The sequence below is a fragment of the Salmo salar genome, chromosome 09 (genome assembly GCF_965601325.2).
Source record: "Salmo salar chromosome 09, fSalSal1, whole genome shotgun sequence".
Taxonomy (NCBI): Eukaryota; Metazoa; Chordata; class Actinopteri; order Salmoniformes; family Salmonidae; genus Salmo; species Salmo salar.
In genome coordinates, this window is record NC_138299.1 from 120,195,619 (window position 1) to 120,213,404 (window position 17,786).

Consider the following 17,786-nt stretch of genomic DNA (forward strand, 5'->3'; position numbering starts at 1 on the left):
GAAAGCACTGATCTAGGCTGAAACACCTGCATTATGGAGCTGCCTCACTCAAGAAAGCATAAAAGAGACCATGTTTGTATGCGGCTTTATTAACTCAATGACTTTATTTTCTTTCTTTTTTTACACTGTTTGCAAACTGATATGTGACACGTGTTAATACCAAAATGACCTGCCCTGAATGACGGGTTGCCACTGCCTGACACATACAAAACGCAATTTCCCTATATCAGTGAAATATATATATATTTTTTGAATTAATAAGATGAATACATTTAAAAATATGAATGCCCTACCCTCCCTTGCCGCTCTCACATTTGTCACACCCACACATACATGTGCAAACAATTTACTAAAAGTCATATGTTTTTCTCACGGCATAAAATGCTGAATTTTGATCGTCATAGAAAAGGCTTGACTATTTTTAAGACTAAGCTACATTGCTTCATTTCTTGCTACCAAAAGGAATAAACTACTACAAAACATTGTAACAACCAACACCATACTGTGTGACATCCAACCATGCGTGTGTGTGTTTGATGGCTAATAACTCCATGTTGGAATAAGATGATTAAATGGTCCCAAATTCAACCCAATACCTTGATCTTTCTATTACTGTTGATATACTGGTGCTGAGAAATATACATCAGCTCCCTACTTGTTGGTTTCGATCACGTGTCCAACTCTTTCCATAGAGGCCCGGTGGTCAGTGGGTTTTTGCTCCTCCCTTGTATTTGATCGATGAATTAAGGTCACTGATTAGTAAGGAAATCCCATCACCTGGTTGTCTAGGTCTTAATTGAAAGGAAAAAAAAACAAAAAACAGCATACATTAGGCTCTCCATGAAATGAGTTTGACACCCCTGGTTTAGATACAAAAGACAGTTGTGGAACGATATCAATGGTTGGTTATGGAACTGTGTTGTCTTCTTCTCCCATGGTCCTTAGTCTAACCCTGTAGTGCCTTATCTATCAGTCTGAAGGCTGTAGTTGGATGGTAATCAAACATTTTAGGAGTAAGAGCTCACTCCGCTACATCAAAATCAACAAGACAAAATTGTTCACAGAATGTAATTTTATTTCATTCATTTATTGCCCCAATTGACATACAATTGTGAAAGATCTCATAGTAATCTGTTGTGCTGTCAAATCGTCTTGGATCCTATTTCCTCCTGATTTCATAGAATTCAAACAGATATGCTGCAGCAGTGTTGGATCTATAGTCTAGCTCTTCTTGACATCTGTCATGGAATACAGTTACTATGTTCATCCGTTTGGTATGATCCAAAGGAGGAATAAATTAACCATACAACTACAGAGAGCTTTGTAAGGCAGCGCAATGACATGTATTGAAACGAAAACATGCAAACAGCAAAACGATTTACCTATAGCTATACTACTTTACGCATCACACTGGTCTAAATCATGTCTAACTGTGAGCATCTGCACTTTACACTGCAAAACGTTACATTTTATGAGGTACAGTACGTGTGGCAATAATCCCACACCCCATGTTGTTGTTATCCTCTCTCTCTCTCTCACACACACACACACACACACACACACACACACACACACACACACACACACACACACACACACACACACACACACACACACACACACACACACACATCTATTCATGTCACCTATGTTCCCTCACAGGAACACATCCATATCGGAGCCTTCGCTGGTCTGCGATGGTTGAAGGGGTGTTTCGTCAACTTGATTTACAGCTGTAGTATGGAGTTTCACACCACTTAAACATATCAATTAGCTTTTAAATGAAATCACATGATCAGCCTTATTCACAAGCTTCTAGTCTTCAAGAAAAGTAACCAGATCTACTCAGGCACTGTAAAGTGTTAAGTTAGAAAATATTATATCTAATTGTCATGTATTTTAAAGAATAGCTTTAGAATATGTCATTCTTCCCTTACTGGAAAATGCTAACTATTTGATATTTTCTAAAGATACAGTAGACTTGTTGATAGACAGTGTGCATGAGGAACAGAGAAGAGATGATTGGCTAAGGGCAGGCCCAGGTCAAACCCCCTCCCACCATATTTCTTTATTTAGCCATTGGCTGATTCCTCAGCTGAAAAGAGTCCCCAGTTGGAATTGGTCACCATGGATACGTGAGGCTAAAGAATACATTTACATGAAAACGACTAGTTGGACTCTTCAGATCCTCCGATGTCCCGGGAATGCGACAAGTCAATGATGTGTCAGTGAAAAACAGTAACTTAGTTACTTTGTAGTCCAGTTTGCACTGATGTGTTTAGCGAGACATGGTGCAAGAGTGTGTGACCTATGTTTGGTCGTCTCCTACCGTTGGTTCCATAGATCTGGAGGGCGTTACAAACTTCTGATACGCAGAGATGACACAGTCTCTTCTGCAAAGGAAAAAGATAACGAGTTATGACAAATTATGAACATTTAATATTTCAAATGACCCCTATTCATTCACACACATCTAGGCCTCTGTGTCGCTTTTTGAACTCTGAATGATGAGTTGTGAGTGAGTGACTTACTTGCTGGTGACTCCTCCCCCTGGTGGCAGGCCAGGTATGTCCTCAGAGACCAGAAACTTCATCACATACAGCAGGTCAGGGTCCTTGTCCTGCGACCTTAGCAAATTTACAATCTCTACACACACAGACAGAGAGACAGGAAGTGAGTTATGTAATGATCAGTCACTGTCCTCAGAGGAGAGAATTAAGCTGCCATTGTCTCATAGTTCTTGTTATTGTTATCAAGTTTCATTTTGATGTGATGTCATAATAATATGAAAGCCTATTGTGAGTGAGATCAAGCCAAGATGGTTTACAGCTGCATAGTAAGCTAAATCGCAAATCAAAAGCCCATTGAAAGACCTACCTTCCACTTTGGCCTCGAGGAGTGTCTCTAGCTCAGCCTCTTGTTGTAGGGCCTCTTGTGAAACCTGTGGTGCGCCAGGGAAGGTCACGATGATGATGCTCATGTTGTCCAAACTACCCTGTAGGAGGCGACAAAGAGGGAGTGCAGGAATGATGCCTTTGCTTGACAGAGGCACAACTCTATGAGCTCTTGTAACTGAAGCATCAGTCAATATTTTATATGAATAGGAAACATTGTTTGTTGGCGTATGATTCATTTCAATGATGTCCTTTGTTACCCCAAACACTGAGAAGCTAAATGAAATGCCATGAAAGAAAGCTAACATAAAGCTGCCATTATTGATATTGAAGTTTACTTGAGGAATAATATGATGATGAGGAATATTCTTTTGCTTGCTTAATGATAATGTAAACAGTGAAGAAAATAAGTGTCATTATGACATCACAATGGAGAGCAGGACTATGAAGTCTCAGAATGCACTGTGTCATGTAAAGATCTTCCCAGCTGGGAAGATTTTTACATGACACTACAGGTGGAAGGATATTGTGATCTCATAATTGTGTACTGGCAGAAAGCAGAAATGTGAATTTTGGAAACAGCTCACAATGGAACAATGGGATGTAGAATTAGGAATTAGTATACCAGAATGGACATGAATCTTCATATGAAGCTTCTCCTGTAAGCCCCTATGCATACTAAATGGCTAAAATATAATGATGGTCTGAAAATTCAGCCATGGTTTGCCAGTGCTGTGATAAGGTATTGTGTAAAACAATGAATGTGAATAATTTATCTGCACTGTATTTGTGTTAGCTAGCTAGCAAGCCAGTTAGGAGTGATTCCATGAATTAATATTCCAAAATTCCATCCAAACAAGGCAGTCAATCCATAGCCAGACACTGGTTCAAATCAGTTGATGAGTAAATGCAAGAAGTACTGGTAATGTATCATTAAATAGCACACCAAAAACTAAATCTGGGACATTTGTCTTTTTACATATATTTTGGAGGCTATTAATAAACCTGTATTTATAAAACTGTAAAACTGTATTCATTATTATAAGACAATATTTTCGCTTAACTATAATTCTATGACACAATTTCTGATACATCACATGCCTTACTTTTATATTCCTGCATAAGTAAAAGCAGGAAATGCATCACCTTTGCCTCTACTGCCATTCATTCCAATTTGGTTCTGGATTTCTGACCAAGATGGCTGCCATTTTCACCCCATTCTGAAACTTTGAGGGATTATGACATAGGCCTTCTAGTAATTTAATAGGATCTCTACAGGGACTAATTGGTTATTGTAATCTCATGTCACATAGCTGAGAAGTTAGGTTCACTCTGTGCTACAACATATCCCATCTAGCTTAAGTACAGATTCAAATGAGGTAAGCCTGTTCTGTTGCCATTGGTAAAGTGACGCTCTTCTTGGCCAGGTTAATAGGCCTAGCTATGAGCTGGTGTGACCCTGAGACCCTGACAGTCTAACACACACACTCACCCATAATCCTTCACTGTGTTGCCCTCACCTCTGTCCTTCTCTCCCTCTCTCTATAGCTCCCTTTCATAATCCTGCTATTTAGAGGACAGGTACAGGTCGTGCCAGTGTTAAGACGTACCATTGTAAGTCCTAACCAGCATAAGCGGACCTGAATAAGATAGCTAATATACCAAGCATCATGTAAGCAGTTATGTAATTATGTAGGCCCTTCAACACACACCCTGTCCAGTGCTGAGTGCCATCATGTACTCCCCCTTGACAAAGGTGGTGACCCTTGTGGCCTAAATAATTCTGGCCCTATTTCTAAACTTTCTTGCCTAGCTAACACATTAGAATCCTTGATTCATTCTCAGCTATGCTCTTTCTTATCTTTGAAATGTATTCTAATATGTCCATCAGTTGGGTTTTAGACCAGGTCATAGCATTATCTCCACTGCATCTCTAGTTATAAATTATGTGGTTAACTGTGTGGATTAAAGGCAACATTGCGCTGCCCTCTTCATTGACCTGTCAAAGGCTTTTGATACTGTTGATCACTCACTGCTAACTCTGAGGTTTTCCTCAATTGGCCTAGACCAGGCTGCATGTAACTGTTTTAAAAATTACTTGACAGTTAGAACACCTCACACCTCCGTCTCCCCCTCTTCAGCTAGTAAAGCTTACTCCTCCACCTCCTGTCACATTTGTCTCTGCTCCCCCTCCACCTGCGGCCCTACCCACACCTCCCTCTCCACCTAAGGAACCGATAGTCCGAGCTCCAGCTGTTGAACCTATTGTTCCACCTCTAGATACCAAAGTGCTTCCTCAAGGGGCAGAACCCATACTTCCTCTGGTGCCTTTAGAACCTATAGTGCCATCTTTGGCCCCATCTCCACCAATAGAAAAACCAGTACCACTGATAGTGGTACCAGTACCACTGATGGTGTTAAATCAGGTTTTCTGGATATTACGAAAGGTGTCCCGATGGGGTAGATTCTGGGTCCTGTACTTTTTACTGTGTACGTTAACAATATCGACTTGTCTGTAACAAAAGTTTAACCTGCACTGTATGCCGATGATACTGTTGTGTATGCTATTGTCCCCACGGTTGACCAGGCTCTATCTGAACTAGCACGTGCCTGCCTCTCATTGTATTACAGAAAAACTTTATTGACCTAAAAATGTGTATTGATTGCAGGTAAAACGAAGTCCATATTGTTCTCTACACTCTTAGATAAAAAGGTGCTATCTGTGTATAAGGTTCTTCGTCTGTCCCCATAGGAGAACCTTTTGAAAAACCTTTTTTGGTTCCAGGCAAAACACTTTTGAGTTCCATGTAGAACCTTTCACACAGAGGGTTCTACATGAAACCCAAAAGAGTTCTACCTAGGGCTGTGGCGGTTACAAAATTTTGTCAAGCGGTGATTGCCAAGCAAATAACTGTCGGTGTCACGGTAATTGACCGTTAATGAACATAAACACATTTAGCATCTCCTGGCTTCCACAAGTCACTAATGCAGGCCTTTGGAACATCGACATTTTAAAAAGTCTAATAAATCCCAATAACACAGCCTACGCCTTCACAATAAATCCATTACTTATTTTAGACAGGTCTAAAGACACATGCTATGAAGAAAATGTAGTCTATTTCAGAATAACAGAATAGCATACTCTGAATTGCCCTTATGTTAGGTCCTGATCTGGCTATGCCAAACGGCTGTGGGCTACACTAGTTCATTCAGCAGACAAGATTTTCTTAGAATTCCGTGGCATTATTTTATATTATTTTATAGTATGAAGAATACAATTGAACAAAGCTGAATTAAATAGAAAGTGTATTTTCTCTAAACAATTTGAGGGAGTGCGCATATGCAGCTATTCTGCGGTTAACCTAATGAATAGGTACTCCTACACTACCGGTCAAAAGTTTTAAAACACCTACTCATTCAAGGGTTTTTCTTTATTTTTATTATTTTTTACATTGTAGAATAATAGTGAAGACATCAAGACTATGAAATAAAACATATGGAATCATGTAATAACCAAAAACGTGTTAAACAAATCAAAATATATTTTATATTTGAGATTCTTCAAATAGCCACCATTTGCCTTGATGATAGCTTTGCACACTCTAACTAAACAATGAACCATAATCCCAACTCATTATGTAAATAACCAACCAGGTTCAATGTTAGCTAACTAACATTAGGCTATAACTGGACAAGCAACTGTCTCTGAGATACAAATGATAAGGTCATACATGTAACATTAGCTAGCGAGCCAGCCAGCTAACGTTAGCTAGCTAACAGTACACTTTAACTTGAAATTAAATCACTTTCTGTCAAAATTAGAAATGTGTAATATCTGAAAATGTAGCTAGCTAGACTAGCTTACCCGTATACATCATGGATGGACGCGTCTCATATCACCATTGCCATGGTTTCCCTTCGTTTGAAGATGTAATCCGGAGACAGATGTTTTCTCCATCTCCTTAGCTATCACACTTAAATTCCACTAATTTCAAAACTCCTCCAGAGTCTGTCCTCCAGAAAGTTGAGAGCAACACTTATGCAGTTTTACTACGCAAAACATTTTTTTTTTAAAGCCGCGCTTGACAGGATTACCTACACATACTGACCAGCTCAAATAGACAGAAGAGTGCTATATGGCAGACCAATCCAAACTCATCTCTCGGCATGTCCAGCCCACTCATTATCTCAGCCAATCATGGTTATCGGGAAGGTTGCTAGGTTTTTCTGTGGCTAAAACAACTAGGCTCATAATTGAATAATTTTGTTCCTATTTACAGATGGCATACAAGTCTGTTATTAAGGCACATGAATGTTCACATGTTCCAGAAGGCATTTCTGCCAAAAACCGCATTTTGATTTAAAAAATGTTTATGTTCAAGGGCTCTCCTGTGAAGTAGTGACCTGCGACATATGCCTAGTTTCTTGAAAAGGATCACAAATGAATACAACCACTAGCATCCCAAAATATTTTTTACGCAATGTGGCTAACGCAACAGATCAGAACGTTTAGCTTAAAATGTTTATTAACTATTAGGCTATTTTTTCACATTATAAGCTCAACAATGCACACATGGCAGTAGGCTATAAGCACAAATGTTCCATTAGTGGGAAAACACCATTATCAAAAGTGACCGCAAATGCGATTATGCATGCAATGCTTTTATTATAATGGTGCATTTTTATGATGAAAATGATCTTCCCCAAACTTGAAACTCACACTCTGCTTATATCTGCCAGTTAGGCTCTTTACCCCTTGTAAAGCGTATTAATGTGCTTAATTTTAAGAAGCTATTTGGCCACTAGTTGTGATACAAACCTTATCAAGGCATATAGGCATATGGGCTAGGCTACATGAGGTGTGTGACTATGATTTGAAAAAGTCTAAAAAAAAGGAATTGTTTCTTGCCTTACCCTGGGTGAAAATATATAATTCAGAAGCAATAGGCTAATATTGTCACCCTTCAGACTATTCTTGATTTAATTTTCTTTACATATACTAAATAATATGTGTGACATTTTTTATTTAGAATAGACCATTATCATGCACCTGTCTCGAAACAGGGGCAGGGGAAAAAATACATGTCATCTATGCACTTAAATAGCAAATGGCGGATGCTTTCCCCTTGGTTCATTTTCATGCCAGCCATGATGTAAAGATAAGCAATGTGCTCAATATTAGGGAAGTTGAGAAGTAAATATAGTAGCCCTAGCCTATAGAAATCTGATGGAATCCTCCTCTTTTTAATAGAGGCAATCACTCTGTTTTCTCATGCAACTGCATAGCCTATAGAAATGTTGCTCAACATGAGCTCATGGGCCCTCATGAAGTGTTTCATTAGATTTTCGATTTTCAATTTGCATTGATGTCAGAGTGATTAGAGGGACAATAGAGTGCCGAGTACCAGGCAGTTAGCAAGTTTGGTAGGCTACTAATGACCATCAGCAGCATCAGAGCTTGGAGAAGCCTAGTTACCGTGACTAAACGCTCACGTTGAATTTGACTGCCTTCATGACACGTGACCTCCGGTGTGGTGGTAATACGGTCACCACAGCAGCCTTAGTCCTTCCAGGAACCAAAAAAGGTTCTACCTGGAACCAAAAAGGGTTATCCTATGGGGACAGCCGAAGAAGCACCTTTTTGCAATCCTTTTTTCTAAGAGTATAGAGCACATACAATAAGTCTGATGATTTTAGAATATGTACTTCTAATGGTGTCCATCTTGGTCATGACCCTGCTTATAAATATCTGGGCATCTGGATAGATGAAAGGCTGTCATTTAAAAATAATATTCATGAGTTAGTAGGGATCAAATCCCTTAAGCGGGATTTGACAACATCCGGTGAAATTGCAGAGCGCCAAATTCAAACTACAGAAATAAAAATAGTTAACATTCATATAAATACAAGTGTAATACATCAAAATAAAGCTTAACTTCTTGTTAATCCTTTCAAAAAGGCTTTACGGCGAAAGCTCACCATGCGATAATCTGAGGACAGCGCCCCGCATACAAAAACATGAAACCCATATTTGAACCAGGCAGTTGCGACACGAAAGTCAGAAATAGCGATGTAATATATGCCTTACCTTTGAAGATCTTTTTCTGTTGGCACTCCAAAAGGTCCCAGTTACATTACAAATGGTCCTTTTGTTCGATAAAGTCCTTCTTTATATCCATAAAAACTCAGTTTAGCTGGTGCACTTCAGTCAATAATCCACCGGTTTCCCTCCATCAAAATGCATACAAAATGAATCCCAAACGTTATTAATGAACTTTTCCAAACAAGTCAAACAACGTTTATAATCAAACCTTAGGTACCCTAATACGTAAATAAACGATAAAATTTAAGACGGAGAATCGTTATTGTCATTACCGGAGATAAACAAAAAGAACCCGCTCACGTCCATGCGCATTGAAAACACTACAGCCAAAATGGAAGCCACCTAGAAAAACTACAATGTCTTGCTCATTTAAAAAAATAAGAAGCATGAAACCCTTTCTAAAGACTGTCGACATCTAGTGGAAGCCCTAGGAACTGCAATTTGGGAGGATTTCACCTTGTAATAAAAGTGACAGCCATTGAAATCAGTGGTAGGCTGAATCTTTTTTTTTATTTTTATGCTTTGTCCTTGTGGTTTCGCCTGCCATATCAGTTCTGTTATACTCACAGACATTATGTTAACAGTTTTAGAAACTTTAGAGTGTTTTCTATCCAAATCTACCAATTATATGCATATCCTAGCTTCTGGGCCTGAGTGACAGGCAGTTTACTTTGGGCACGCTTTTCATCTGGACGTCAAAATACTGCCCCTTAGCCCAAAGAGGTTAAATTAGATTTTTGGGTGCCTCTAGGGAAATTCATAAAGCTGATTTAGGACCTTATTACTGATGAATGTGTTTGTTTTTTATTACCGTGTTTCTCTTTCTTCATGCATTTTGCATTTATATTTTGATGCGTGTATTTTCTGTAATGTATGTAATTCAGGGCTCCTCTGTAAAATAGACCTTGGTCTCAGTATGACACCCTGATAAAAAAACTAAAAAACATTTAGCCTGTATTTAGAAAATGGCCATTGGCTATGGAGCAGACTCCTTGCAGTGCAGTGTAAGTCACCTGGCTGTACCGACCTGGCTGTGTCCTGCTGTTAGGACAGCCAAGACCTTGGGATGATATCATTGCCCGAAGATACAGCCAAAGTCCTCTAAACCCTCTCAGCCCCGGCACCTTCTGACTTTCCATACAATGTCCAGTTATCATTACAATTTACTCACTTTGGCAATTAGTGAGTGTGATTGTACCCCTTTTCAGGTTTATACTCTGGTCCTGCATATGTACCCGTATAGAGGAGGCAGAGGTTTAGGATCATTGTGATTCTGCATGTAGTGTGATCTGATCATTTACACACTGACCTTATAGAGGCAGAGGTCAATGACCTGGTTGCAGATCTCCCTCAGGTCATTGCACACCTGCAGGCGGCTGCGGACGAATGCACACAGATCCTCGTTGCCGATGGCGTCCCACACGCCGTCACAAGCCACTATGAGGAACTCGTCTTGCGGGGACCTCTCCAGCTCATACACCTCTGGCTCTGGGGAAACCAGCTGCTCAGTCTGGGACCTCCACCCCACCTCCTTAAAGTCAAAGTCTCCCAGGGACCTGGACATGGCCAGGGAGCCGTTGACCCTATGCTGGGTCACCGAGCCACCTGCGTTCTGTATTCGCTCCTTCTCCCTAGGGTTGACGGGCTTGTGGTCCTCCGTATAGAAGATGACTTGGCCGTCACGGCAGAGGAGCGTCCGCGAGTCGCCACAGTTGACAAAGTAGACGTACTGCGGCGAGAGCATGACGACGGCCGCCGTAGAGCCACTGCGCTCCCAGCATTCCTGGCGCGTCAGTGTGTGCATGTGGCTGTCAATGGCCAGGAAGCCCTCGATGATCCCCTCCTTCACGTCATCAGGGTCCTCCTCTGCCTTTACGCGCCCTGGAGGCAGGAGAGATCAATACGGGTTAACGACCTGGTCTATAGGTGACAAATACACATCATTTGGTTCTAATTCATATCAGGTCGCTCTGCATAAAATCGACACACAGAAGTTAACTACAGTGGGGCCAACTACAGGATAACTACACATAGTTACAATACAATTCTTTGACCCCCAGCCTTGCTAGCTTGGTTCCAAGGGACAAATGCCCACTGTCGGTGCCCTGCCAGAGCCCAAATCTCAGAGCTCAGGTCACGTTGTTGTAGTCCTCTGAGGTCACTGTCTGTCTGTCTTGCTTGTGGTATTAATTGATTAATTCAAGCATTGTAGGTTAGGATTAAAGTTTGTCTTGAGTTAAATAGCAGACACTGTAGGCACAAGTGTTAGATTTAGTATCTCATACTTCGGGCCAAGAACAAGGATCAAGAGGTTTTCAACAACAACAGCTGTCAGCCATGTTGTGCTACCATGTTAATGTTTAGGAATGATACATAAAACCAAGAGTGATATTGTCTTTGGTGTTCAAGTTACAACTTTAGATCAAGAACACCATACACAAAGCCTACTGCACACCTTGTCATTGCTCCAATGGAAGACACCCATGCCTAAGACAAAGAAGTTGTTCATTGATCTATCAAACAATATCTGTCTGTAGCTATGTCTGTGGAACATACACCGGAAACAGGTGTTGTAAAATGCTTCCCTACTTGCCCACATATTCCTTCCAAGTGAAAATAAACTAGACTGCCTACAATGATTATAAATCAGTTAGTGAAAATGCGCGGCCCAATTTGGTACCTGTAGCGAGGATGTGTTGCAGCAGGTTGCGGGAGCAGTACTGTGCCACCGTGTTGCCAGCGTGTCCATCAAACACTGCATAGTAGCCCCACTCCGCCAGCTCCCCTCCCATCTCCGGCATGCAGGCGTGGGCGTCCTCCATCTGCGCCCTCCAGCCCTGCATGCTGGCCGTTGCATAGTTCAACCCCCACTGAGACCCCCCCTCGGTTGCGTGTTTCTCCAGGATGGGCCGGTCCAAGTAGACACTTGGCCCGTTATCCTCATCACTCGAGTCCTCTTCGCTCCCCTCCTGGCCATCTCTCTGTCCTCCCTTAAAGAAGAAGGTGACCATCTTCTCTGTCTCCTTTGCTAGCTGGCGGAGGAAGGAGGGCACCTCCACGGTGCTGGCCCGCCTGGCCGTCCTCATGGCTCCTCAGAAGCGCCGCTCAAGTCTCTTTCCTGACCTGCCGCTGGTCTTCCTCTTCCCCTCTCTCCTCCTTCTTCCAGTCTGTCTCCCACGCAGCAGGTCTAGGGGAGTGGGTTTAGCTGGACACGCTGAGCAGGTGGAAAATGTGTCGACTCTGGTCTGTAGAGTAGTGTTTAGGTGGGCTTCAGAGGTTAGGTGGGCTTCACTAGATACTGGCAGAAATCACTGTGGCCGTCCTTGTCTTTGTAAACCTGGCTTGTTGGTGTGGTTTCTGGATTCCTAGCATTTGTCTCAGTGTCTTTATGTGCAGTGTATGTGGCTGTATGGTGCCAACTCTATCTCCTTCTCTGTCTTTCTCCCCTTCTTTCTCTCCTGTCCCTGGGCAGTGTTTGCATTGTGATGCTATTTGCCTATATCTATTTCTGTTGACTTATCCCTCAGCATGATCACTCCTCCCTCTCTCTCTCTCTCTCTCTCTCTCTCTCTCTCTCTCTCTCTCTCTCTCTCTCTCTCAATGCTACTAGTTAATCTCCAACCTGAGAGGGATCTTAGATTAGCACTGTATGAGCGAATGTACAATATGGATTATGAGCCTGTCAGCGTTTCATAGCAGCACAGTGGACAGATAGAATGAGCTCTCCAACTCTCTGCAACTGGACCTCCGTAGTTTATTTTCAGAGCACTTTAGGACCTGTTAGCAATGATTCACTGAATATAGTCCACCTTTGACTTTGCGCGCCCACTCTCTTTCTCCTTTTTCTCTCGTTCTCTTTTTCTCTTTAACACAGTGCCACACACATTCTCACACACAACACACCCACACACATTAGTACGTATTAGCCGATCAGTGTCACATCTAACTGATATGGAGGACCCAGATTATTATACATGCGTGTCATGATTGAACCAGTTATACAGTTCAACCAGATTAACACGTGTGAGTCGGTTTACCTCATTACTGATATAACGGAAGCATAAGAGGGAAATCTTCACCCAACAACAAGTGGGATCCTCATCATCAGAGGTCCCCTAGCTACAGTATAGGCCTAGGTGATCCTTTTCCGTCTCAACTGTTTCTCTTAAGCAAATTACCTGGTGTGTATTTGCAGCCCTTGGCCTATTTTAGATTCAGTCATTCTGGGGTGGTCTAGTAGATTACTGGACTTAAAATGGTGTATACATGAGGTTGGGAGCTGATCCAGCTATGGGTTTAGGTTGGGGATGGGACCTGCTATATGGTGGTCAGATAAGGAAGTGAATGAGTAAGTAACCTACACATACACTCCCCTCTGTATTTATTTGGACAGTGAAGCTAAAAAGTGTACATTTGGATATGAGATCAAATGTTTCAGATGAGGTGACAGTACAGAATGTCACCTTTAATTTGAGGGTATTTTCATAAATATATGAAATTAGAAATTAAAGCACTTTATGTATGTCTACTCTTGCTCTGGCACTAGATGTTGCAGGTTGACTAACCACTGGTCCTGGCAACCCATCATTACGTGCACCTGGCAACCCTCATTACTGTCACACCCTGATCTGTTTCCCTTGTCCTTGTGATTGTGTCTCCCATCTTCCCCAGTGTATTTATACCTGTGTTCTCTGTCTGTCTGTTGCCAGTTCATCTTGTTTGTTCAAGTCAACCAGCTTTTTGTTTCTCAGCTCCTGCTTTTTCTAGTCTCTCTTTTCTTGCCCTCCCGGTTTTGACCCTTGCCTGTCCTGACTCTCTGCCTGTCCTTGAGCCTGCCTGCCGATCTGTAACTCTGCCCCCTTCTGGATTACCGACCTCTGCCTGCCTTGACCTGTCTACTACTTGCCTCTGTTGGAACATTAAAGCATTATTTATTCAACGTTGTCTGGGTCATACCTGATAATTACACACACCTGCGCACCATCATGAGGCACACCTGGACTTCATCACTATCCTGATTACTCCCCCTTTATCTAGCACTTCCTAGCATCACTCTTCAGGCATTATTAGTTCTGTGTTCATGCCCAGATGTTGCTCTTGTTTTGTATCGCACTGTTTTTATTATTAAACTCACCACCCCCTTCTTGACTCCCAGTGTCATCTTTACAGAATACTGCCTCAATATTGAAGCAGCAGACGAGAAAGACATCTTCCAGACGATCGACGAACTGAGACACCTACTCAGCCAACACCACGACCAGCTGGCGCAATTGGATGCGACTATGGATGAGGTCCTCCGTGTCCTCCACCGCCTCGACACTACATGAGAGGATTCACCTTCAAATAGCGGAGGGCCTTCTACCACGAGTTGTCCCAGCGAGCCAGTCCCCCATCCTACCCAGCAGTCCGCGATGCCCAACTGTCCCTCCCGGACAAGTATGACGGGACTCCTTCCAAATGCCGTGGCTTCCTACTCCAGTGCTCCCTTTATTTCGCCCCCACCACCGAGAGGTCCAAGGTTGCCACGGTTATTTCCCTGCTGACCGGGCAGGTGTTGGAGTGGATCACAGCTGTCTGGAAAAGAGGAGAGGAAGAGCTGGGTTCCAACGAGGGGTTCATGGCTCTGTTCAGGGCGGTCTTCAACCATTCAACACAGGGCAGTGCGGGAGGTGAGCAACTACTCCAACTTTGGCAGGGTGCCCAGACTGCTTTTTGAGTACAACCTCGCCTTCCAGACTGTGGCAGCCTCCAGTGGATGGAATGAGCCGGTGCGCCGCACCCTATTCCGGATAGGACTGCGCGAGGAGGTCCAGATGGAGTAGGCGTGCCTGGACAACAACCTTTCCCTGGACTCGCTCATCACGATGGCCATCTGCCTGGACAACCTTCTTCGGAGTGCTGATGCCCTCATCTCGCCGCACCCTCCTCCTTTGGCCGTCCTGAGGCAGAGCCTGAACCTTTGGAGATAAGGGTCACACCTGTCCATGGCAGAGCAACGTTGCCGGAGGCAGCTGGGACTGTGTCCCTATTGCGGCCAGGAGGGGCAACGTCTCCAGTCCTGTGAGTGCCTTCCAACCCACCACTCCGTCCTCCCATATCGTTGGTCCCGTATTTTGGGATGTAGATGTGGATATCTGCCAGGCTCTGGAGAGGGAACCCGCACCTGCTACCTACCCTGTTCAGTTCCTCTACAGCCCCACGGAGGTGAGGGATCGACTGTTGACGCACACATCCCTCGTCACTGGACACCCAGGTTTTACCCGCCCTATTTCATACATCTCCGCAAAGTACTGGTGGCCTACCTTGGCACATGACATCATTCGCTATGTCAATTCATGCTCTGTATTTTCCCAAACAATCTCTCCTGCACGCTCCAGTAGGGAAACTCCTTCCCGTGCCTCAGCGGCCTTGGTCGCATCTCTGTCCATAGATTTTGTGACAGATCTCCCTCCGTCTGATGGTTTCACCACTATTATGGTTGTAGTGGACAGATTCTCAAAATCCTGACGTTTTATCCCTCTCTCTGGTCTCCCTACCGCTCTCCAGGATGCTGAGGCACTGTTCCAGCAGGTCTTCCGGCACTATGGCCTTCCGGAGGACATCGTCTCCAACCGTGGCCCCCAATTCATGTCACAGGTATGAAAAGCTTTCATGGAGAAGCTGGGGATCACGGTCAGCTTCACTTCCGGATACCGGCCTCAGTCTAACGGGCAGGTGGAGAGGATGAGCTGGGGAGGTTTCTAAGGAGTCACTTCCATGGGCGGAGTACACCCAGAATTTATTTTGTCACTCTTCCACCGGGCTGACTCCCTTCCAATGTGTTCTAAGTTATCAATCAGCCCTGGCTCTGTGGACCCCGAGCCAGACCGACGCTCCTGTGGTGGATGATTGGTTCAGGTGTGCAGAAGAGGTTTGGAACTATGCCCACGTGAGGATCCAGTGTGCCATCCGCCGCCAGAAGGAGCAGGCGGATCGCCACTGGTCTTGGAAACCGAACATTACACACACCTGGTAACCCTCATTACGCACACTTGCATACCATCATGAGGCACACCTGGACTTCATCACTATCCTGATTACTCCCCCTTTATCTAGCACTCCCTAGCCTCACTCTTCATGCAGTATTAGTTCTGTGTTCATGTCCAGATGTTTCTCTTGTTTAGTATAGCGCTATGTTCTTTATTATTAAACTCACCACCTGCTTCCTGACTCCCAGCGGCATCTTTACAACGTATCTAGTCCCATCATTTGAATACATTTTGGTTTTTATAAAGTATTTGGACAAATTCACTTATGTATTAAAGTAGTCAAAGCTTTAGTATTTGGTCCCATATTCATAGCACACAATGACCACGTCAAGCTTGTGACTCTACAAACTCTTGTTGGATGCATTTGCAGTTTTTTTTGGTTTTCAAGATCAGTGTGTATGTGTTAGTATCGCACCAGCAGTGCTTTAGTAATCCTGCTCCACCTGATGATTGATCCCCCAGCTTTCACCAGGATACACAGGTAAGGTGAGTGGCGAAAGCTACAGTAGCCTCTTATTGTCATCCCAATGTGTCCATTGCAACTTCCCTTTATGAGCAGTTCTTGGAAATCAGTTGAATATTTAGCAATTGAACTGAGAAAATTGTGAGAATTGTTTTGGCCAAATGTGTGAGTAAATTTATCCATTAAACATGAGGAATCCAATGCATTCTGTTTTTAATATCCCATTACATGAGCATGCCATAATTGCAATAGTTGGCCAGATGTCATTTTACATTGCTGAATGTATTTCCGAAAACCTCTTTCCGAAAACCTCTCTTCAATATTTCATATAATTCCCCCTTATATATTGTCGAAGTCTGAACTCTGAGTCACTGCAGTCAGTGATGTACGTGAGCAGGATGATTTAGCCTGTCAAGGACTCCAGTCACCCAAGTCATAGACTGTTCTCTCTGCTACTGCACAGTAAGCGGTACCGGAACGCAAAGTCTAGGTCCAAAAGGCTCCTTAACAGCTTCTACCCCGAAGCCATAAGACAGTCTATAAACCCCCCCCCCCCCCCCCCTGTTGTTTTTACACTGCTGCTACTCGCTGTTTATTATTCATGCATAGTCACTTTACCCCTACCTACATGTACAAATTACCTCAACTAACCTGTACCCCCGCACATTGACTCAGTAGTACCCCAGTACCCCCTGTATATAGCCTCGTTATTTGATTTTAATATATATATTTACTTTCGTTTATTTATGCATCGTTAAATAAAGGTTAAATAAAATACATTTAGTAAATATTTTCTTAACTATGCATTGTTGGGCTTGTAAGTAAGCATTTCACGGTAAGGTCTACTCCTGTTATATTTGGCGCATGTGACAAATAAAATGGGATTTGATTTGATTGGCAGAAGTAGCTTCAGGCAGCACACCAGAGCTACAACGGGCTGGACTACAGTCTGTGCTGCTGCTGCTACTGCTGCTTTCTGCCACCAGACAATCTACAAATGCACCCTTCTGCTGTGTCTAGCAGTCTCACACGTGGGTTATTCAAAACACCTTGTATGTCTGTCTGTGTGTGGGAGGGTGCAAAGGACATGTATTTTTAATGAGCTCGATGTTTCCCTTTGTTATGTGCGTGCAACAAGGCAAAGCCCGTAAAATGCTTATGTGAAATTACAAAAGCAGAGATATACTCCGCTCGGCTGGATGCACACACTAATGATTAGACATGAATGGAAAGAGGGCCCACACACACACACACACACACACACACACACACACTCTTTCTCTGGCTCTGCCCTGCCT

The 17,786-nt window shown here is 43.1% G+C and overlaps 1 protein-coding gene across 1 annotated transcript; it reads right to left on the minus strand.

The window, feature by feature from the left end:
* Window positions 1–1,071: 1,071 nt before the first annotated feature.
* On the minus strand, window positions 1,072–12,535 carry LOC106612376 (protein phosphatase, Mg2+/Mn2+ dependent, 1Na (putative)). The gene is made up of 5 exons (XM_014213456.3): window positions 11,678–12,535; window positions 10,307–10,878; window positions 2,878–2,995; window positions 2,532–2,646; window positions 1,072–2,393 (listed from the first exon to the last, which is right to left on the minus strand). Exons 1-5 carry the CDS (start codon window positions 12,081–12,083, stop codon window positions 2,309–2,311), a joined length of 1,296 nt encoding a protein of 431 aa, XP_014068931.1. The 5' UTR covers window positions 12,084–12,535; the 3' UTR covers window positions 1,072–2,308.
* Window positions 12,536–17,786: the final 5,251 nt, after the last annotated feature.